Genomic DNA, 24,997 nt, shown 5'->3' on the forward strand with positions numbered 1-24,997 from the left:
CCCTCCAATTGTGAAATAATAGTGCTGATATTGGTTTGCAGTCCTGCTGTCTCAGTAGTGAAAGTTTCTGAGAAACATTGGAACCGAGCCGTATTAGAGATTGTGGCACTCTTAAGTTCATAAATTGTATTAGTTAGGGACGTAACCTACTCTCTCAGCTGTAAATTGTCTATTTCTAGCTTGAAAATCCTGTCGCATAACCTCTAATAAGTGAGGAGTTGTTGGCCATGGGTTGAACCTGAATCAACACTATCTGCCATAACTAGACAGAACATAAACCTCAACCAAAGATGTAGAAAGGAATGCTGAAGCCAAAATGAAAGATCCCTGATGGATCTCTACTGCTAATCTGCTGTAGCTTTATTAAGTTTTTTCTTTTAATTTTGTTTTTCCTGTTTATTAAAGTTTTCTTGCAGAACTAGACAGAAATGCAAAAGAGTTTGTTTGCTTTTGCGTTTTTGATGGTTATTCAATGTAGAAATGAGAAGGAGCAAATGATATGAAAAGAGTCTGAAAATAAATAACAATATGCAGTAAAATCAGAGTTGATACAAATCGTACCAGGCAGATCTCTCAATTATAGAGCCAAATAAAGGATCCAGTACATTTTCCCTAACAATGACCCCAAAACTGGCTGATGGAAAAAGGGCCGTGAACATGCATACGTCTACTACTGATTAACCAACTCTCTATATCTCAAAGTGTTGCAAGGCTCACTTTCCCATGTACCAATAATTGTGCCCAGCTAAACAATACTGTAGGCCCAAGCTGAAATGGCATCCTCCTTCCCTGATGACAGCTGATACCACTGAAAATTCCAAGACCCAATACTGCTAAGGGTTACGTCCCAGCCAGTAAATAACCTGGGGTTTGCGTCCCAGAATAAAATCGCCCAAGCAGAGCAAATTTGTAAACAAGTTTTAAAATACATAAGATGTATGAGGAATGGCGCCTCGATCTCCTTATAACCCCTTCCAAAGCAAATCAAACCCTAAAGTGACTCCAAAAGGCGTTGGGTTACCAAAGTGATTTAAGTCTTATTTTAAAGTGGCAATGTTACTAAAAATGACCCTTTTTCTCCATAGAAATAAATCCGTTCACTGAATCGCCCTGAGACCAAAGAGAAAGATTTAGAAAAGTTTAAGGCCTTTCCAATGAGCTATCACACCAAGGAGTACGCATCCAGATGAGGTCAAAAATCCCCTTATTACTCCAAAATGGCTATTAACTTAGCCTTATTTAATTATTAAACGCTAACTTAGAAAATATTAAAAATATAACCCAAATAGCTATAAAATGCCCAACTAACATCACAAACCATAAAATCATCCTGTCACTTGTCTGCGACTGAAGTCGAAAATCAAAGATCCATTGGCAGTCTCATCCCTAAAATCTAGGGATGCTCCTAAAATTTAGGAAACGAGCTCTATCCCTCTGAAATTGAACCCAAAGAGCAAACTCATGGAAACCCAACCCTGTGCATGATCATGCCTCCTAAAAAGTAGGAATGAACCCCATAAATGTAGGAACTGTCTCCTAAAAACAAGGAACATCTCCCAACTGATCAATAACCAACAGAACACCAAGTCCCCAACACTGAATAACCATACTGGGTCTCTATCCAACCCTGTCAGCCTACAAGACCCCATAATAAGCTGACTCACATGTCTCTGCTAGACTGAGCTAGAGTGGGGACATGACATAAAACCTATTGAAAACCCTGGCAGAGGCACTCCTACACACAGGAAACACCCTACGAAAAGATTTAAATGAGGAGGCAAGCGCTAGTAGAATGCACCCATGTCAGGTCAGGCGGCAAGCACCCTGAAACCCACGAAAATTAGGTCACAGACACCCCGAAACCCACAAAAATCAGGTCGCAAACACCTCGAAATCATGCGGCAAGCACACCTCGAAACCTACGAAAATCAAGTTGCGGGCATGATCAGAAGAAATTGCACAAAAATCAGGTCACAGACACCCCGAAGAACTCCAATGATGAAACCCACGGCTGAACACCTCAATCATGCAATCTGCGAAAAAGCCTGACTGAAACACTTCGGCCATGGCAAGAAACACGATGACCACGGAATGAATCAAATAGGAAGAGAATAGGGAAGGAGGGCCATGAGAAACACAAAAAAGAGGGACGAAGGGTGATGGCGAGCATGGGAGGTCTAGCGGTGGCCATGGTTGTAGTTCGCGAGCACGGGAATGGTCGTGGTTGCTAGAAGAAAGGGAGAAGAATGCAAACACTTAAACATTATTTGTTTAAACTTTACTATTGTTAGTTGTTTAAACTTATTGTAAATTTGACCATGATGCATTCATCCTCTCCATTTTGCCATATTGACGCCCTCATTACCTTTCATATGGGTGGAAGCAAATTCACAACTAGTGAAATTTCTCTTTTGTCATGTTGATGCTTTAAATTCCCTTTCTTTGCCCTTCTCAAGAAAACCATGGCAGATATGTAAGAATCAAAATGCTGCTTCAAATGTTTTGTAGGCTAGAAATCTAGAGCAAGAAAGTTTTGATCAGCCTCATCACATATCCAATAGTCAGAACTTTCTTTGGTTTTTGGGAAGAAAACAATCTATTACAATTTTGAGACATTTGATTTGGCATTTTGGGAAAAAGCTCAAATGCAACTTCACAGTATTAAAAAATATGATTTATCTACTTAACCTGTATTCTAAGTCACAACATGCAGCAAATGTCATCAATGAAATGCAAATTTTGTTAAATGTCAAATATTAGTTTGAAATTCATTGAAGTTGTGCACCTTATTTTATGGGATTACACATCACATTTTGTCATTAAAATAGAAATTTAGAAGTGCTTGTTTAGGGTATTGGATATTTTAAAGGATTATTTGACACACTTTCTTATAAACTACAGATTTTTGGCCTTTAAAAGCATGCTTACTACATAGCTTGCAAAAACATATTCTATGTTGGCAAAACATATTAGGTGAAATGTAATATCCCCCTCTAATAGTGAAACTTGATCACAGTAGTCGACATGCCTATTTGAAACAATTAAGTAATCGATTAAAGAATGAAATGGTTATTAGATATATCGATTAGACATCAATTTTGATATTTCCCATCTATAATTATTAAGTACTTTATTATAGCTAATTAAATATAGTGATCAAATTGATGATTAATTAAACAAATAACTATTTAATAATAAGTGAATGAATAAATTAATATATATACTAAACTAATTATTAAACAATTATATAATATCATCATTATAATCTAAAAATGATCGACTATTTAGTGGAAGCAATATTAACCCAAGAAAATTAACCAACGAATTGCCTTAACTCCAAGCAAGGAGCTACATCAAAGGTCGTGACCCCTTGTTGCCAGGTGTGTTAGTATATAGCAGGCCTCATGGACTTAAGGGATGCATGGACGGGTAAGGGGCTGAAAAAGATATGGAATAAAGACATTACCGAGAATGAGATAGAAGTCTGCAATTATGTTGGGAGGAGATATACAAACAAAAGAAAAGCAAAGAGGAATATTATAACCCATTAATCAAACAGAGTAGATAAATGTTTTCGTATTTACCATTGGGAGGCCCACGTAGATACTGCCAAGTGGGTGGTACAATCGGACACTGTTCTCTGCGGACACATGATCCCAATGACTTCTATTTTATATACATTTGTATAGTGACGTCAGTCACTAAGGGTAAGTGAGCTTGTAAGTATAATTACATATGCTTAATATTGATTGGAATAATTAAGGAGCATTTTCAATGTTATTCTAAATAATTATTGAAATTTAATTAACCCTAATATAGTCATATAATTGAATTAATATTAGGAATAGAGGAATTCTTCGTTCTATGAAGAATAAGACTTGACCTTATCATATTTTTATTATGCATAATTATCAAGTATGATTACCTCCGATATTATTATTATTTGACTTTGAGCATTACCAAGGAGGGGTTTCTACAAAACACTACACCTTATCTAATATAATCATAATTAATACTATTAATAAATTGTGGATAAGTCTATAAGAGCTCTTGTATTGGTATGTAATAGGGATTGTTCATAGGGGGAGGAGTAAATAGCTCACATTAGGGCAAGAGAATCTTAAAATGGGAACTCCACGTAGAACGTGCACAAACTCGAGCAGCTGTAAATCTACGATCCATTACAGGATTTGATACATGGGGAATATTGACATATCTTACAAGTTAGTTTAAAGAGGATTAGCTCTACCAAGAATCAAATTGTAAAGGATCCCATTTGCTTTCTAAGATCATTCTAAAGAATCTAAGCCCACTAAGTAGAATGGGTCATCACAGCTAGGGAAAACTTAGATTTCAGTTCTATTTAGTAATGTTTAACTGTTTTGATATATTATTGGATATATTAAACTTAAATTTGAAAAATAAATAAAATTATATAAGATAAATTTAATCTGATTTTTGATCCTTGACGAACTTCATGCAAATGTAATAGTTGCCGAACTTGAACTCGAATTCAAACCTTGACTTAACTTATATTAATGATGATGCTACTGGTTTTGATGAAGGCTGACTACTGATTGTATTATTTAAATGTTGACCACACACATGCATGTGTGCACACACTTACATTTGATATGGCCCTTTCTTGTTACAGTATGTGTATTTGTAATGAATACCACCATCTCTGTTATTGTCTCTTAAATATGCAGATGGATAATGCTGAACATCATGGTTTCCATTTTTCTATTTAGGAGTCATATGTAATCAGGAAAGTTTTCTTATAGTTGATATTTCACATCGTACTGAAGTGCTTTGTTTCTATTGGTGTGTTTGTACTCTGATCCTTTTCAAGAGTGATATATTTCTGTGTGTGGTTTACATGATGATTGTGTAGATATCTCACCTTGTTCTGATTCCTAGGTATCGTTTGACACCATTTATGTAAATAGATTTTAGATTTATCTAATTTGTTTCCATTACTCTATATTTTCTACTATAGCAAGGGCTTTTATTTTTCAAAATAAGCTGCATAGTTGATATGATCCTTGAAGTATTATCTAAAGAGGATGCTAATAATCTTGAAATGCTTACTTTTTCTCAATTTTGTTGATTTTTTGCAGGTGCATTTACACAAAATGTAGTTGCAGCTGCACCAGTACTCTATTGCAAAAAGATTTTAAGTGCATCATCTAGGGTAAGTGAAATATTAGTACCAGACCTAGCCAAACTGATCAAACTGAACCAATCGTATTTGGTCAGGATCTATTTATTTTAATTTACAAATTTCAAATGGTATCTGTATTCTTAGGATTTAAAATGGTAAATGAAAATAGGCTTAAGAAACCCATGGATATAAGATTGAAAACATGAAAAATGAAAACAGAAACTAACCGTAACGTTTTATTTAAACCTATGCTCAAGATATTTTAGATCAGTTCTAGTCTTTATATAAATCCTTTTAGCATGTATGTGTGATGAATGCATTTTTAAAATTTTATACGTGGCAAACCTTGTTTTGAAATCTCCAATTGACAAATTCATTATATTTTTCCTGTTTGGATTGTTTAAGATTTTGAACCTATAACTAGGAGAAACAAACTTTATTTTTAGAGTCCTTAAGATGTATAATTCTGTACATCAACGTGACAACTTCTTTATAAGTCCTTCTAGTACTTTTCCTTAGATTACTGAAACAATGAACTCCGAATGAATATCGAGTGAAACCTCACTTAATAAGTACCTTTCATGAATTTTCCAAGATACTTGGTATAACTATTTTTGCTTCTGAGGCATGCAATGTGTGTGAAGGTGTTCCTTCCCAAAAGAATGGCTATACTTGACTTTAAGCTATTTTGTTTTCTTCTATATTTATTGTGATGTCTTCAGCTATTTTTTTTTCCATTGATGTAATGGGGCTTTTTAAAGAAATACATGGCTAAAGACTTGTTAATTTGAATCATTTTCAGGTGCGTGGAGTTTTAATTAATGCAGGTCAAGCAAATGCTGCAACGGTGAGTGGATATTTGAAAATAATTAATGAATGTAAGCTATGTTTCCTAGGATTGAGATTGTAACTTATCAATTAGAAAACAACTAGGCTTGGGTTCTTGAGTTGACAAGTGGAGATCTAGCATGCAATTTAATGGAAATGGAGGATGTGGGACTTTTCTCAGACAATGCTTTTTGCAGTTGGAAATTTTCATTTCTGCTTGAAAGTCATTTTGGTAGTGTGTAATGTCCCTTAATAAGATTATGCCAATTTTCTGATCACCTTACTTGCAATTTCGTCAAACAATTGGAATGTAAACAAAGAAGGATGCAGAATTCTGATTTCAAGCTTGTCTCATTTAATTCAAGATTCAAGCACAACAGTCTTCTAGCGTACTATACAGAAGTGGTATGACAATTTTTCATTCATTTTACTTCCCAATGAATATATTCAAGTCTGAGCATATATAACATACAACAGTTGCATATAGATCATGACATATATATCAAATAGAGAGTTTGCTTAAGTTTCCAAAGTTGATTACAAAATATTATAGAAACAAAGTTTAGCTTGCACCTTAATCAATCCGGTGAGAGTTACATGCCCTAACTGTAATGTACCAAACCTGCTATTGGTTGACAAAGGCACCCTGTTCCTTGCATCCTCAGTCATAGACCACGTCTGCTGTACAGTTGACTGGTACTAAAACTGCCATACGGTTTATTGGGTATTGTAATATGTGACTGAATTTTCTGTACTACGGGGATTGAATTTGGCATATGTCATTCATGGGAAATTGTTGCACGGGGTGAAAAGCTGCTTGTACAGTATGGGAGGATACGTGGCCATATGTTGTCTAAGTGGTCCATATGGTGATGACTGGGACATACAGGTTCTTGCCATACGGCAACAGTTGCATATAGATCATGACATATATATCAAATAGAGAGTTTGCTTAAGTTTCCAAAGTTGATTACAAAATATTATAGAAACAAAGTTTAGCTTGCACCTTAATCAATCCGGTGAGAGTTACATGCCCTAACTGTAATGTAACAAACCTGCTATTGGTCGACAAAGGCACCCTGTTCCTTGCATCCTCAGTCATAGACCACGTCTGCTGTACAGTTGACTGGTACTGAAACTGCCATACGGTTTATTGGGTATTGTAATATGGGACTGAATTTTCTGTACTACGGGGATTGAATTTGGCGTATGTCATTCATGGGAAATTTTTGCACGGGGTGAAAAGCTGCTTGTACAGTATGGGAGGATACGTGGCCATATGTTGTCTAAGTGGCCCATATGGTGATGACTGGGACATACAGGTTCTTGCCATACGGCTGACCAATTGATGTGCAAACTCTCTTTGGCTTCTATGTATGGTGGGTATGATGATCCCGGCGGTGATGATCTTCTCTGTGAATTGGATGGATCAATGCTGTACGGTGCTAGTCTTGGTCTGCATAAAGTATATTTCCTCCAGGAATCTGTCACTAAAAGATTACATATCAAATATAGAGCAATATTACACTACCAAAATTCACATAAGCAATAAGGAATGAAATCAATATTGATAACTTCAGATTCAACCAATGATAGCATTTTAGATGTGCTAGATTCGAAACAAGAAGGTAGAGTAGAATAGGGCAAGGGATGAAGCCCATCGAAACTGCGAATAGCCAAAGATTTTTCACTTCTGAAATGGCGAAATTGTCACTCCAAAAGGAATTCCCAATTCAATAAAATAATTCTAGATGCATTAGAAATACTTCCTACATGCTAGTTATAAATACCCTTACATTGTAGCTCTAGAGGGTGCATAAGTGCCGACATAGAAACACCTACACTTATGAAAAAATAAAAATGCGACCAAGATATATATAGATTGATTGGGGCCTCAAATACAAAATATTATCATCTTATTTAATTTAATAACAGGGACATTAGAGTCCTCTCGACCCTAAAATTGCTTGCCCTCAAGCAATCACAAACTAGGGTAATGGCGATTATGAATGTTACCCCCTACAAAATTTGTTTTCTCTCTCAGGTGCTGTCCTCAGTTGGAAGATCTCTCCAGTGCACAAGAAGATCTCGATCGGCTTCAAAATTATTTTTCCTTCTTTGTTGATGGGGGGTAGGTCCTTTGATACTGTGACGTGTTGTCCAAGGACCTTCTTCAGGCAAGACATATGAAATACATTGTGGATTCGACTCCCTTTAGGTAGCTCCTATTCATAGGCAACATCACCCACACTTCAAACCACACGGTAGGGCCCGTAGAAGTGCGACCCTCAACTTCTCTTTGCCACATACCTTCAGATAAGATTGCCTATTGGGTGAAGCCAAATGTATACCACAATCACCAACTTCAAAACTTCTCTCAATTTGGTGCCTATTTGCATATATTTTCTACTAGTTCTGGGCCCTCTAAAGATTTTCCTTGAGAGATCTCAAATATCGAAACCCTTCTACAGCCAATGACACCATATCCACGAATGAAGGAGGTTCATAACTGTATAATGCTTTGAATGACACCATCTCAATCGACATGTGGTACATGGTACTGTGATAGTGCTCACCCAAATGTAACCATTTAACCAATGCCTTTTGTTGTGCCAAGAAACAGTTCCTAAGATTACCTTCCAATTACTTATTCACAATCTTTGCTTGACGATTTGTTTGTGAGTGATAGCTAGTGCTTGGTGACAATTCTGTCCATGCAAGCTGAAGTAGTTCAGTCCAAAAGGTGTTGAAGAAGCGGTTATCCCTACCGCTTGCTATGTTTCAGGGAAGATTGTTGAGGCATAATACTTCATGAAATTTAACTCCCCACTTGTGCTGCCCAATACCCAGTGGAAATAGCGAAGAAGTGAGCATACTTGGTTAGCCGATTGACCATGACGAAAATCAAATCCTTTCCTTGCACCTTAGGAGGTGTTAGCCGACTGGATGGTTCCGGCGGTGTTCCTGTAGCCGACGGTCTGGCGGTGTTTCTGTAGCCAACGGTCCGGCAGTGTTTTTGTAGCCAATGGTCCGGCAGTGTTTCGGTATTCCGTAGCCGACGGTCCGGCGGTGTTTCGGTATTCCATAGCCGACGGTCCGGCGGTAAATAGTTTGTAACGGATAGAATAATTGTGGCCGACAGACTCCTTCGGGAAGGTTCGGGAGTAGTATTTATATCCCGTTTGGGATCATTGTAAATCATCATTCACTTACTATTGCGAATATTATGCTACTGTTCTGCTGTTACTTTCTGTATGCGTTCATTTACTTTACCTTTACGGTAAACATTTGGCGCCGTTGCCTTATGAATCTGGAAGGTGGGAGGAATGAAGATTAATGCCAAATCAGCTTAACAAGGATCGAAATAAGGCGAAGGGAAAAGATGGAATCCGTATTGCGCAAGAGAATTTAATTCTAGCACAGCAAGCCGAACGCCGACGGAGATTTCAGAGGATTGTCGACGAAAACCGAAGTGCGGAGGAATTGTTGGAGGAGACTCGGCAGCGAGTGGAATTGGTGGAAGAAGCACGGGAGGAGTTCTTGAAATTGTGTTCGCCGAGGGAAGAAAATTCAGACGGGAGAGCATCAACTCGCACGGCTCGCGGTGCCGACGGAGCACGAGCGTGGAGTGACCTCTTCGTCCAGGATAGACTTCCGCGGGAAACAATTTCGGAGGATCCTCCGTCTTCACCAAGGGTTGCAGCTGTCGACACCTCCGGTGTGGGAGTGCAGACTGCTGGTGTGGGAGTACAGACTGCCGGTGTGGGAGTGCCGACCACTGTAGGAGTGCAGACCTCCAGAGTTATGGCGGGACCCAAAGAAAAATTACCGAAATTTGAAGGCGATGGTACAGCCGACCCCCTCCGACATTGTAAGACATGTGAGACGATCTGGCGGACAAATGGAATCACAGATGCCGACGAATGGGCCAGGCACTTTCCGGCAACCCTACGGGGTGTCGCGATTGATTGGTTTTCGGATATGGATCCACAGAAGCTGGATACATGGGATAACATTAAAAAGGAGTTCTTGGCGGAATTTAAACTCTTACGGGATGATAATGAAATCGTAGCGGAAATTTTCAATACCAAGCAAGGGAAGCACGAAACTGTCCGTGTCTATGCCAGGAGATTAAAAGACTTAGTAAACAAAATGGAAAGCAAGCCAGCGGACGGATTGCAGAAAAGGTGGTTTGTGGATGGCCTACGCTCGAAGTTGCGGAGGAAAATGAAAATTGTGCCACCGTCATCATATGTGGACGCATATAACAGAGCACTGGACCTTGAGAGTGCACAGAAGACAAAGAAGAAGAAAACCAGCTCCTCTGACTCTGATGATGATGAATCCACTCGGGATAATAGTAGCGACGACGAAGGCAGCAGCAAGAAGGTTCGTGCCCTACAGAAGGATATGGTTCGCATGATGAAGGAATTTAAAAACATGCAGAAGGAGCCAAAAGGCAGTGAACTGTGGTGCACGGAATGTAAGACCGACGGTCATACTAAGGGATCGTGCCCGAAGAACCAATTCTGCGACATCTGTCAGATCATGGGCCATTCGACAAAGGACTGTCCTTTTAACATGAAGACAAGAGGATCTCCGCAGGTGCTTCTTACGCAGCAGGCTTCCCCGTCGGGCAATAACGGAAATGCAAACATTGATGGTGCCACACCCGGAGGGTATAGGAATAATAGCAGAGGGCAAAATACCAACAATGCAAATAATAACAATAATAATGGAGGCCGGAGTCGAACCCAATATGATGCAAACGGACGGCCGATCGTTCAATGTCGAGCGTGTAATTTGTGGGGTCATTTTGCGCGGGATTGTACAGCGGCAAACACACCGAAATTATTATGCAGATGGTGCGGACCTGGCGATCACGAAGATTCCAAGTGTCCAAAGGCTGGAGTAAATTTGATCATTGTCGGCACGGATGTAGAGGAGGTTCTGGCAATTACACGGAGGCAAGCGGAGGAAAAGAGAAAAGTGGGGGAAGTGCAGGCGGACATTGCAAAGGCATCGTCGCCGGAAACATCTCAGTTGAAGGACATCACCGGCACCTTGGCAAAGAACTTCGCAGAACAAAGCATTGTATGACAGATCTTACAAACGGAGATATCGGTCAAGATAAGTGACCTCCTTCTCACAATGCCCCAGTTACGGACGGCTATTCTGAATCATACACCGTTTTCAAACGCACCGGAGGAAACAAGAAGGAATAGTAGGGAAGTAATGGCAACAGACCCAATGCTGCTGGCACTCACCTCCGGACGGCATCTGGCGGTCGTCGAGATGGGGATTTTGGGAAATGTTTTGACAGAGACAATTGTTGACGGAGGGTCCGGCGTGAATGTGTTGCCGGAGGATACTTGGAAGACGTTGGGAAAACCGACATTGTGGCCACCTGCATTTCAGTTGCTCACGGCAGACCAACATGGAATCAAACCGTTGGGAATTCTGAAAGCGCAACCGGTAACAATTGGTACGCAACCATTTTTATTGGATTTTGTAGTCATTCCATTAAAAAGAAAAGGCTATGATGCTATTCTGGGACGGGATTGGTTGGTGCAAGCAAAAGTACAACATGATTGGAAACGCAATACCCTATCAATGGAGCGCGGAGGCAAAAGATTCATAATTGACCTGCATACGCAAATGGTCGGTGAGGAGGCAGCATTGTCAGATTCTGACAGTGAAGGCGAAAGTGATGACGAAGGACAGAGGAGAATGGAACCGGATGAAGGAGGAGTATTGAGACTTGACGGAGGATCGAATGACGACGACCTAGACTCGGTTAATGGCCTTTACCACTGGCAAATAGAAGACTACGAACTCTTTCCGAGTTGCAATATGCTAAGGGTCGACGAAGATGAGAAAAAGGAGGAAAATGAATGTCCGGAGGAATGCAGGGAAGTGGAAGAAGGAAAAATTGCCATGGTTGAAGCTGAGGGGAAGAACATACAGTCTCAACACAAAAAAACGAAAGATTCCACTGTCCGGTACATGGTGAATAGACCGAGCGGAAAGAAAAGGTCACACTGCAGCATAAAATTAGTGGAAGGGCACCGACAGCAAGGAAATAATCCAGTTGTGCGACAATCGCAGGCACAGTGGGCAACAGAAGTAGCACAGAATAGACGCAAACTCTGGCATGACAAGCATCTGAGACATAACAGATTCTAGACAGGACAATTAGTACTGAAGTATGATGGCCGTAATGAAATCAAGCCGGGCAAACTCAAAGTGCGATGGATTGGACCATATCAAAACCGAGAAATTGGCGACATGGGGACAATGAAATTAGCAACCTTGGACGAACAAGAGATAACTCAGCCAGTTAACGGATCTAAGTTGAAACCATATCGTGTAAGGAAGTACTCCTCGGTGGTGAATCCTTCCGTGTCGTCAGTACAACATTCTCTGGCGATGACGTCACTCAGAGGTACTGTTGTTGAGTAATGTATTCTGTAAAAAAAAAAAAAAAAAAAAAAAAAAAAAAAAAAAAATTTGAAAAAAAAAAAAAAAAAAAAAAAAAGCTGACAGCCCCGCGGACCCCGCGGACTTGAAGTCCCGTGGGAAGAAAGCCCCGCGGAGTAAGAGTCCCGCGGGCCCCGTGGACTAGAAGTCCCGCAGGAAGAAAGTCCCGTGGACTAAGAGTCCCGCGGGTCCCGCGGGAAGGAAGGCCCCGCGGACTTAAAACCCCGCAGATCCGCAGACGGAAAACTTCCACGGCAGTAGCAAGGTAAAACAACCGCGATTTATCTTCTCTCAGACAGTTTGGGTGGGCATGTTGAAGAATTTGGTGAAGAATTCGACCAGCAGAAGGCCGCGGGTAGGAGAAGAATGGGTCGCGGGAAGAAAAAAAAGGCCGCGGGTAGGAGAAACGAAAGGCCGCAGGTGATGCAGAGTCAGAGGTTCAGTACTTATAAAGAAAGAAAAAAAAAAAAAAAAAAAAAAAACGACGACAAAATCAAGTTGTTCAGAATGAGTGATGGATGATGCCAAAGGGAAGGGGACACATCCGTGGTTGCAGAAAGAGTGCTGCCCCTTGACCCCGCCGGGGGCGTTGCCCCCTGGACCCCCAGTTGTGGCGGATATCAGTCGTGGGAGTCTGACTAGTTGAGAAGAGTTGAAGTTGCTGCAGGCACGGACTTTCTATGTACCAGAGGTAGTGGGAGAAGGTGTTGGCTGTGAGGCTGTCTAGGTGGATGCGTAGAGAGCTCGGGAGGAGCTGATCATCCGGTTGGAGGCAGTGCAGCGACACTTGGCTTAGGGTACCGAGGAATTGAAAACAGAGAAAGCAGCACAGGTGGCTATCAAGGTCAGCTTGAGGAGACAGTATTGTGTTAGCAGAGGCTACAGATGTAACAGGATGAATGTGGAAGTGATAGAAGCAGATTTCTCTTGTTGTAGTCACTTTGTTAATGTATTTTGTTTGTTAATTTGTCTCAGATATTTTGTCAGTCGTCAGGAGATGACTTTTCTTTTTGGGGGGGATGGTGTTAGCCGACTGGATGGTTCCGGCGGTGTTCCTGTAGCCGACGGTCTGGCGGTGTTTCTGTAGCCAACGGTCCGGCAGTGTTTTTGTAGCCAACGGTCCGGCAGTGTTTCGGTATTCCGTAGCCGACGGTCCGGCGGTGTTTCGGTATTCAGTAGCCGACGGTCCGGCGGTGTTTCGGTATTCCGTAGCCGACGGTCCGGCGGTGTTTCGGTATTCCATAGCCGACGGTCCGGCGGTAAATAGTTTGTAACGGATAGAATAATTGTGGCCGACAGACTCCTTCGGGAAGGTTCGGGAGTAGTATTTATATCCCGTTTGGGATCATTGTAAATCATCATTCACTTACTATTGCGAATATTATGCTACTGTTCTGCTGTTACTTTCTGTATGCGTTCATTTACTTTACCTTTACGGTAAACAGGAGGCTCAGAAATAGAATCCAACGATATGCTATCCCACTTCTGTGGAGTTGACAATGGTTGATGCAAACTTGCAGGTAGGGTGTGCTTGGATTTGTTTTGCTGGCAAGTGGCACATTCATGAACATACTGTTGGACATCATTCTTGAGACCCTTCCATGAAAACCTTTCCTTGGTTTGTCTATAAGTCTCCAAGTATATTGGATGTCCGACTAGGGGTGAGTCATGCATCTCTTTAAAATTTTTTTCTTTCATCTTGGACTCAAGTACCAAATAAATTCTGCCCTTGTAGTAGATGATGTTTTCAACTACAGTGTACTTGTCACCCTACACTTTGCCACCCATCTACTGGCACGGGAATGTGTTCTTGGATTATTTAGCTAATAGGTGTGTCTTCCAATCTGAGACAATGAGCATATGGAAAACCTTCTTGACAACATCAAAATTAAATGCTTGGATTTTGCTTGCTCACTTCCATTGTCGTTCATTCAACTCCCTTTGTTCTAGGATATACCTTGGGTTGTCGTGTCCTATATGTATGATGAATTTTACTCCAAGATATTACTGGAACTTCGTTAGGGTGTGCATGATGGTGAACATTTCTTTGCCATAGATGGAATGAACCGTTCTACTCCTAAGAGCTTCCAACTCTCGAATGCAAAAAGGTGACAGTCCTGCATTAATACAACCCCAATGCCTTCCCTTGATGCTTCACACTCAAGGATGAAAGGTCGGTTGAAGTCTAGTAGTGCGAAAAAAATATAGGAAGTCATGGCTTCCTTATGCTTGCCGAAAGTGCATCGTGCTCACTTATTCCACTGGAAGTCATGGCTTTCTTTGTTGAATCAGTTAGTGGTGCACTGAGTTGTGAGAACCCCTTCTCAAACCTTTTGTAGTAACTACACAATCCAAAGAATTTGCACAGCTTTGAGAGAGCTCTTGAGATAACCCAAATGCGTTCTGTTGTGTCGAGACATGCTTCCTGAGATAGCCTTCCAATTACTTATTCACAATCTCTACTTGTCTACCTGTTTGCGAGTGATAGCTAGTGCTTGGCAACAATTCTATCCTTGCAAGCCGAAATTGTTCCATCCAAAATGTGCTGAAGAAACAATTATCCGTGTCCCTTACTATGTTTCAGAGAAGACCATGCAGGCAGAATATTTCACGGAAGAATAACTTTGCCACTTGTGCTGCCCAATACCCAATGGAAATAGCGAAGAAGTGAGCATACTTTGTTAGCCAATCTACCACAACAAAAATATAGTCCTTTCCTTGCGCCTTAGGAAGCTCGCAAATAAAATCCATCAATGTTCTATCCCTCTTTTGTGGAATCAGCAATGGTTGATGTAGACTTGCAGGTAGGGTGTGCTTGGATTTGTTTTGCTGACGGGTGACACATTCCTAAACATACTGTAGGACATCATTCCTGAGACCCTTCCACGAAAACCTTTTTCTGTTTTGTGTGTAAGTCTTCAAGTATCCTAGATGTTGGACCAAGGGTGAGTAGCACATCTCTCTTAAAATTCTCTCCTTTATCTTGGACTCGAGTACCAAATAAATTCTGTCCTTGTGGTAGATGATGTTTTCAACCATCTTGTACGTACTTGTCATCTTGCACTTTGCCATCCATTAGCTGGCACACAAATGTGCTCTTGGATTATTCAACTAGTAGGTGTGTCTTCCAATTTGATTGATGGAGCATATAACAGGCCTTCTTGACAACATTAAAATTAAATGCTTAGTTTTTGCTTGCCCACTTTTATCGTTGTTCAATCAACTCACTTTGTTCCAGGATATACCTCAGGCTATTGTGGCCTATACGGACGACGAATTTTGCTCCAAGGTATTAGTGAAACTTCATTAGGGTGTGCATGACGACGAACATTTCTTTGTCATAGATGGAATACAACCGTTGTACTCCTAAAAGCTTCAAACTCTTGAACACAAAAGGATGACAGTCCTGCATTAGCATAATTGCAATGCCTTCCTCAAATGTGTTATACTCTAGGATGAAAGGTTGATTGAAGTCTGGTAGTGTGAGAAGCAAATAGGAAGTCATTGCTTCCTTCAACTTATCCAAAGTGCATTGTGCTTGCTTATTCCACTGGAAAGATCCTTTCTTTGTCAAATTCATCAATGGGGCACTGAGTTGTGAGAACCCCTTCTCAAACCTTTTTTAGTAACACAATCCAAAGAATTTGCTCAACTTTGAGAGAGTTTTGGCAGTTTGCTAGTCCAAAATGGCATGAATCTTCTCCTAATGCACCTAAACCCCTCGGCTACTAATGATGTGCTGTAAATATAATATTTCTTGCATTCCAAATTCACATTTGGACCTTTTGGTGAACAACAATTGTGCATCCGTAACCTCCTACACTTTGTCCAAATACCTCAAATGAATTGTAAATAAGTATGTTATTGAAGAATACCAACAAAAACTTGTATAGTTGCTTGCTGAAGATGTGATTCATGCAGGACTGGAAGGTGGCCAGAGTGTTGGTCAACCCAAACGGCATCACCAAGAACTAATGGTAAAAGTTGTTTTCTCTGCATCTTGCTCCTTTATGTAGATTGTTGATAGCCAAAATGAAGATCTATCTTGGAAAAGTATACAACATCATGTAACTCATCTCACAACTCGTTGATCCTGGGAATATGGTACTTGTTCTTGTTGATCTTCTTATTCAATGCATGGTAGTCCACACATCCTGAGGGTTCCATCCTTCTTCACTAACACTACGAATGATGCAAAGTGGCTAGAGTTAGGCCTAATGCATTCCTTGTGGAGAAGCTCTTGGATTGTCTTTCCTATTTCATCTTTAAATTTTTTGGGATGGCTGTACAATGTGGTGGGTACGAGCTTGATTCCTTCCTCCAACTCAATAATATGCTGAAATCCGCGGTGTGGGGGTATGCCAAGTGGAATGTTGGTGAAGACCATGTGGTGCTTAACCAATATTTCATGAAGCTCTTCATCCTGTCTATGATTCCATCGTCCTTGTATAGATTTTGCTGAAAGGAAGCAATGCGCTCCAAGACAACATCATCATGTGTAAAATTGCCTCCATTCGTCTTGTTGAGATCTCCCTTGGGCTGCGATTGACATTCCCCAAAGAACTAGCTTTTTGGCATTCACCTTGAAGGAGAACTCCATTCTTTTGAAGCTTTGTGTGTACTCGTCTAGAGTCTCCATACATTGAATGCCCAGTATGACCTCCATGTCATCCAGTTCTACTACAAAGAAGTCATCTGTTACCGTGTGGTTCCCTATGGCAATGCTCAATTGTGGAACTAGATGGGTACAAGATAATAAGTTTCCTCCTGCTACCTTAACTTCAAACCCTTGGTGCGCCTCCGTACACAAACGCCTTCGGTTCACAAGTGATGAGTTGATGAAGTTAAGTGTGGCTCCATTGTTGAGTATGACAATGACTTGTTGTCCTTGAAGAGTACACTGTATCTAAAATGCCATGCACCATGACATACCAGCAAGTGCAGTAGTAGCTCCTCTCCATACTAACATAGCAATCCTCTCTGCACAATTTATGTTAACTTCTTTGGAGGCTTGCTGGCCTACACCTTCGGCCTCAGGTTCCTCATGCCCTTCGTCGCCATTGGACATTTCCTCAATGTATTGGATTTTTCCTTGCACATGCACCGACGCCTTGGTTCCCATGGCTCCTTATAGTTAAAGTAGAGTTTTCTTCTCCTAAGCTCCTATAGGGTGGCCTCATCCATTGACTGTTTCTTTGGATGAGGTTTGTTATCTTTTTCCTGCAGAGTGAAGGGCAGCTAGCGATGTGAATAATTCTTGGAGGAAGAGGAGGAGGTTGCCACCATGTCTAGTGCCTTCTTAATTGCTTTAGTGAGGGTGATTGGGTTGAATCCTTTCACCCAACCTTTTAGAAGTTCCATCAATCCATCCTTGAATAACACATTTAGAGCTTTTGCGAGATGTTTGTTAGTAGTACAGAAAGCCTCTGAAACTCCACAATATATCCATCGATTGGCCCTTTTTCTTTAGCTATGCCAACTCCTTGAACTTAAGTTTTATATCTTTCCTATTGAAGCAATCTATGAGCTTCATAGTAAACTCGATATAAGAGGTTATTTGATCATGACTGAGAGTAACCATTTCACGATGCCGCCACTTGTGTGTGACTCCTTCCAAATGTAACACAGAGAATTTAATTGCTTTGTCCTCAGGCATTTTGTTGAGTTGGAAATGTGTCTACCATCAATACCCAAGCTTGTGCAAATATTGATCCTGATGCATCAAAGGATGACATATTCACTTTTCCCATCTTTCGTTTGAGGTCATCATTATAATAGCCACGATTGTTGTTGCTTGGATATCTCATATGTAGATCCGCATAATCTCTGAAGGATATATCTCCTTTAAGATTCATGTTCATCCTGTCTTGTCTTTAGTTGCTGCTACATATCTTTGGAAGTGGGCTTATGCTCCCTTCGAGGTGCTTCAATTCTTGATGGAAATGTTGGCTTTTAGGATTTACTTTTCCTATCAGCAAGCTATCGCTGTTCCCAATCCGTTCTCCGCATGTTTTTCCTTTGGCTAATTTTCATAATGTCTCCTCCATGAGCTGCTGACATTATTCTCCTTTGATTAGTGTGTTGTTTAGCTGGGCTTGACTTTTGGTGAGCTCTCTTACCAATGCCATGATTGCCTCAACAAGATCTATCAACAAAATGATACCTCCTTTTGGAATAAACCTGCATTCACCTCCCATAGGCTGGCAGAATCACCAACTTTGATACAACTGTAATGTAGCGAACCTACTATTGGTCGACGAAGGCACCTTGTTCCTCGAGCCCTTTGTTAGAAACAAAGTCCGCTATATAGTCATTTGGTATCGAAATTGTCGTAAAGTTTACAGGGCATGCTTATAGAACCGAATTTGTTGTACGATCTACGAGGACTGAATCTGTCATATGTCGTCCATGGGAAATTATTGCATTAGGTGACAAGTTGCCCATACGGTGTGGGAGAACACTTGGTTGTACTCTGTTTGAGTGGTTCGTATGGTGATGAGTGCGGCTTATAGGTTTTTGCCGTACAATTGACACTTGATGTGCGAACTCTTCTTGACATCTATGTATGGTGCGTATAGTGATCCCAAACACCCTCCGTGGGAATGGTTGTGCAGTGGTGATGATGTTCTTTGCGAATTAGATAGATCAGCATTGTATGTTGCTCATCGTGGTCTACTAAAGTATATTTCCTATAGCAGTATTAGTCATTGATTATATGTCAAATACAGAGCAATAATACAACACTAGAATTTGCTCAAGCAATAAGGAATGGAATCAATATTGATAACTTCAGATTCAAACAATGATAGCTTTTTAGATTTGCCAGATTGGAAACAAGAAGGCAAAGCAGAATAGGGTGATGGATGAATCCCACCGAAACTACACATAGCCTGATAGGGAAGATCTTTCACTTCCGAAGAGGCAAAACTGGAACTCCAAATGGAATTTGCAACACAATAAGATAATTCTAGATGCATAAGAAATGCTTCCTACACTTCGGTCAGAGATATAGTTACAAAGTAACTCTTGAGGGTGCACAACAAGTGCCGACACGACAACACCTATACCTATGGCAAAATAAAAATAGGCCTGAGATGTACATAAATTGATCAGGACCCCATATACAAAATATTATCATCTTATTTTATTTAATAAGGGGGACTTTGCATCAACAGCCAGCTGAGACGCCTTAATCTCTTCAAATACATATATATCAGGAGAAGATGATGAATAATATTTGAGCAGACCACCAGCAATGTATATCTACTTGGATTCCTTGCAATGTTATGGGCAAATTGAATATGCCCAGTTCTTGAACCTCCTTTCTCTCGCGTCAAACACAGAGCAGCCATGACAGAATAACAAGAGAGATTAAAGCATCGCATAAGCTGTATAACAACATGCTGCCAATTCTCTATGTCATTTCAAGCCACCATTCCCATTCATGCAGTAGTGGTATATTACTATTTCGTGGTAAGAAAAATGATGAAGTTCAAGTATTGTCACAGAGATGGTATTCATGCCTTCTATACAGGTGCTGCTGGGTTTAAATATATCCCCTGATCTGTGCTACGAATTCTCCTAGCTCTTGGAAATAATCACTAATAATCTAGGGCAAACATTAATCCTCCACAATCCCTTATGGAATATGAGCCCAACCTTCACCTTGAGATATGAAGGCCATGCTTCAGCAAATAATATCCAATGGATGGAATTTATTTGTTTACAGAATCATAGTCTTGACAATTTACAGATTCAGTAATGCCCTGATATTCCAGGGCCAATCACAAGCTTGCACCAACATTAGATTTCCTGGAAATTATATAGATTTCTTAAAAGTTCCTGATAGTAGTCTCCATGGCTATTACTATATTCTCCTCTTTAATATTTGCTTAGACCAATTGACTAATATGGGTATATATATCGTATGATACAGCCACCTCCAGTGGTGGTTAATTTATACCCAAATATTAAGCGCTAACAATAGTCCTGGCTCCAACCCAACTAGGAATCTCTGATGTAATGTGCAGTTTGTTTGTACTTTGATTTTGACCAGCAAAGAAGTAATTGTTTTAGGTTTGTCTATATTCTGATTTTTTGGGAGTTTGTTGTTTTTCTGATTTTTTTGTTTTTTGCAAAGGTTTTTGGCATTCAAAATGCTGGAACTAAATAAGCTTGAAACTTTAAAAGTCTACAGCTATTCACCACATCCAACAATATTGAACTTCAAGAAACTGTAGATTTCTTTATTCTTGTAAAATCAAATTTCTAGTCAAGAGACTCATACCTGGCATGTTATAGATAATTTGAAACTTTTGGAGACAATATATGTAAGAACCCACTTTGGATTCACCACTGCAATTTTTTTCCAATACTTGACATGAAAAATGGATTGGCAATGTGATAGAGATAATGTGGCAACTTGTTTTGACCTTTCTCATTCCTAGGAGTGACTGGAATAAACTTTTACAGAAGTTGACATATTTTCAAACACTCTCCATGCACCCTAGGAAGACTAATATTCATTGTTACACTGCCCCAGGGGATGGGAGCACGTCAGAATGGGGGAATAGAGGGGTCTCAATTGTGGGGGGGGGGGGGGGGGCGCAAGGAGTTATACACTATACATGTGGTACTTAAAATGCTAGTTATGATTTAAAAAAAAAATTAATATAAGATATGAAGATCTAAAATAATAAATTAGAATTACTAAATATGCAAACATTGCATTGAACATTGAACATGAAAGTGGAACATTGAACATTGGACATTGAACAATAAATATTAAAATTTAAAATTACTCAAATCAGCAAATGGAAGAGTTCTATCTTCTATTATATAAATTATAATATTCATAGGCATCAAAAGTATGAGTATCTGATCATAAGGATGATTACATTGAGCAACATGATATGATATTGAATGTTCATATATCATAACAAGTACAAGTACAAAATCAAAATGCCAATGCTCAAAATGTAGTGAAGGAGGTCTCTAATCATCCCTTGGGAGGTCGGCAAACTCATCATCATGGGAACTATTAGACTTTCCAAGGTCAAGTGCTGCGAAAGGAACAAAAATGAGCTCTACATCAGAAGTATCCTCATCCTCATCGATTTGTGATGTTATTTTTTAAAGTCACTTTATTTTTTTGTTTTGATGGGAGATGCACGACTGTCCCTTGGAGGGGTCTAGGGATGCATTTCTGTCCCCTTGTCCCCTTAGGGGATGCCGAGATGCCCCCTTGTCTCCGCTAGAGCAATGGCGGAAGCCTGGCACCACTGCTGGAACCCCCATCCCTGGCGTGTCCCCATCTTAGAGATGTTGGAGATTTTGGGGGGAGGCACATCCCTGCGTTACTAGGCTAATATTCATATCCAACAAAGGGACATTTTTACTAACACTTGGCACACATATTCAAGTCTTAAATCTATGTCAGCAACAATGGACAATTTGTCAAACAGTTAAAAGGCAACCATTAACTGCTTGGTCGCCAAATGACAGTATTACATTTAATATTAAATGCATCTAAAATTAATTAAAGCCAAATGCTGGAACTTCGAGGTTGACCAGAGGCAATTATGATCACCAAAACATAATTGTAGCTCACGATAAATCACATGTAACTTGATGCCAAACCTTGGAATGAGTTGCTAAGGCACCTGTTATGCAAATTGTGCCTTCTAAACCTCCTTTCATCACTCTCCCAGCCCTCACATGGCCCATATATATTCAGCCACTGCCAATAACATCAGACACAGCTATGGTATAAGGTTGTGATTTAGATGAAACAACCGGAGCCATGGCTTATTAAACTCCTTGTCTCCAAATGCTAAAGCTCTCTCAGATTTCGAAACATGCTCGGCACAGTCCAAAACTCTGATTTGAAGTTTGAGCAGACACAAGTCATTTGGTGTTTCACAATTTCAAATTGCTGAAATTGTGAAGAATTCTCAATTTTCCATCAATGCTGATATCCTTATTTCAATTTCCACTCTAAAAAAAATTCTCAAATGCACAATCATGGATGGTTCGAATTCCCCATGGAAGGCATTTATAATAATTCATTACAACTCGTCTTGCAGCTTCTCCTTCACACTTCTTATTAAACTGTATATTTGCTTTTGATGAACATTTGTGATATCATAATCTATTATATGTCCCTACACCATAATGGTGAAAATGACCCTTAATGAAATAATAATAATTTATTACATTAAATGGCCTCATAGTAAAAATTATTAATAAAGTTATCACTTTAATATTCAAATAAGTGTAACTCCATGAATAATCAACTTCTCTTCATTTTGTCTTCACTAGGGTGTTGAACATTTTATTCTTCATCCAACCCACTGACTTACCAAAAATAGAAAGGGTTCTTCTTGATCAACCTTGGAATTACTATAAATAGTAAGTATGGCAAAAGGAGCCCACGCGAAGTCCAATCTGAGCCAAACAAGGACCTAGTTGGAACATACTGAATCTTAGAAGAAACGAACCTCCATTAACCAAGCCTCTATCTCAAAAGACCCTCTATCCACACTAATTAGCCTACAAGGGTCACAATAATACTATGTTCGCCCGAGTTTCCAGGATGGGGATGGCAGGGGACAGCGGGATGGGTTTCCGGGATGGCAATTTCTTTTCCCAATTTTGTGGACTGTGTATGGCAAACAGGGACAGCAAAAGTGACATTTTTGTTTATTTCTAAATTTTTTGTGTTAAAATATTGGGGACAGATGCAAGTCTCCAATGAAGTCCCCGGGACGGGGACATCCCTGTCCCCGAAACACTGGCTTTTTTGGGGGGGGACGTGTCCCCGGGGAACATAGCAATAATAGGCTAATCTCTCAAATTCTGCTGCTCATGAAAATGGGGACATTACAATATATATTTCTGATATGCACAGTTCAGCTCAACAATGATCAGCCATGATTGATGTCACCACGTAACAGATCACTTAGAAATGATCAAAAGGGCTAGGGAACCTTTGAACTGTATTGCTAAACACCCAATCTTCTATTGGTGTCGATTCTGGGCTGTAAAGGACTGAATTTATAATCTGACCTTTAGCTGTCGAGCCCTTTTCATGCATGTGCATCTCAGCTGTGTGCTTAATATTTCACACCAAACTTGGATAAATGCCAACATTCTAATTTTATGGGTTTTGATTGCTGGAAATGAATTGACCCACCCAGTCTTCTATTGGTGTCAATTCTGGGCTGTTAAGGACTGAATTTATAATCTGACTGTAGCTGTCCAGCTCTTTTCATGCATGTTCGTCTCAGCTGGGTGCTTAATATTTCACACCAAACTTGGATAAATGCCAACTTTCTAATGGGTTTTGATTGCTGGAAATGAATTGACCCACCTCCAGACTCCCCCAATTTGTGTCCAATTAACCCAGTCAATTGATAGCTTCTTTAGAAATTGATATGCAACAAGTTGGTGAGAACTATGCACCAAGTCTGGAACAAAGGCATTCTACTTCCAAATCCTGCCATAAACCTTCTAGCTGTCAATATCTGACCACTATGAGGTTCGTTCTGCAGTCAATCCTCCTGTGCATTGCTGCATACAATCTGAACATTAAAATCTCCTTCCAAACACTTAGTGGCTCTTACGCAAGAATCCACATTCGCTGCAAGTAATGGTCAAAACTTATTTCCTGCGATGTAGTCAATCCAAGGCACTAACGGGTCTTTCAGTTCTGTTGCACAACAATGAGCCATGGATCAATAACTTCTGCAAACACTGGACAAATTCCTCCCTTTGATGAATCTGAACCACTGCTGGGAAGTTTGGGGGTTGCGTCCCACTCCCAAGGCCCCGAAATTGGCATTCTCAGGCATCTATGCTGCTGCAAACACTGTCCACAAAGCTTTATCTCACTATTTGAACATAATCAATCAGCCAAACAATCACAAGAATTCCTAGTGCTGCCTAAGATCAAGTTTAATCTCTCTGAATTCCATTTTTCTGCTATGTGATCTCCAGTTCATAAGCTCCAACCATGACACAATATTATTTTTCTACTATAGTTTGAGACCAAAGATCAGATCCTTCCTCCATGTGATGCATTCACAGCAAAGATGAAGTTTGCAAATAATTATCGTGCTCTTCCAAGAATTAGATAATTTGGCTTTGTTATAAAGTTTGGAGGTCTTTATTTAATTTTTAATATGGGCTTCTATTTAAAATTCAATCCAAGCCCCTTTAATGCTAGACTTAAGGACTAGTGCTTGTTTGGGAAATATATTCGTCCTTATTCTTCTAAAGAATTAGGTTTTAAAATATAAACACTGTTTTCTATTATAAGCTAGATTTACAAAAGTATAATTGCAGTCTAGGCTTCTTTGAGCATGCAAAACCAGCTCAGAACTTTATATACCTTGCAGGGTGATGCAGGCTATCAGGATACTCTAGATTGTGCTGGAGCTGTTGCCAAGGTACTGATACAAAACATTATTTAATCTTCATTTTTTAGGGTTTGCTTTGCAACAGTTTATAAAATCTTGGGTCACC

General features: G+C 40.1%; 1 protein-coding gene across 1 annotated transcript in view; it reads left to right on the forward strand.

Moving 5' to 3' along the window:
* LOC149552659 (arginine biosynthesis protein ArgJ family) overlaps positions 1–24,997 on the forward strand; it is a 283,088-nt gene that overhangs the window by 112,699 nt on the left and 145,392 nt on the right. The window contains exons 4-6 of the mRNA XM_089788225.1: positions 5,121–5,194; positions 5,967–6,011; positions 24,871–24,921. Of these exons, the coding sequence (XP_089644351.1) occupies positions 5,121–5,194; positions 5,967–6,011; positions 24,871–24,921 (170 nt within the window). The remainder of the gene's footprint in view (positions 1–5,120; positions 5,195–5,966; positions 6,012–24,870; positions 24,922–24,997) is intronic.

This window comes from Cupressus sempervirens, chromosome 6 (assembly GCF_028749045.1).
Source record: "Cupressus sempervirens isolate cs-2001-9-10 chromosome 6, ASM2874904v1, whole genome shotgun sequence".
Classification (NCBI taxonomy): Eukaryota; Viridiplantae; Streptophyta; class Pinopsida; order Cupressales; family Cupressaceae; genus Cupressus; species Cupressus sempervirens.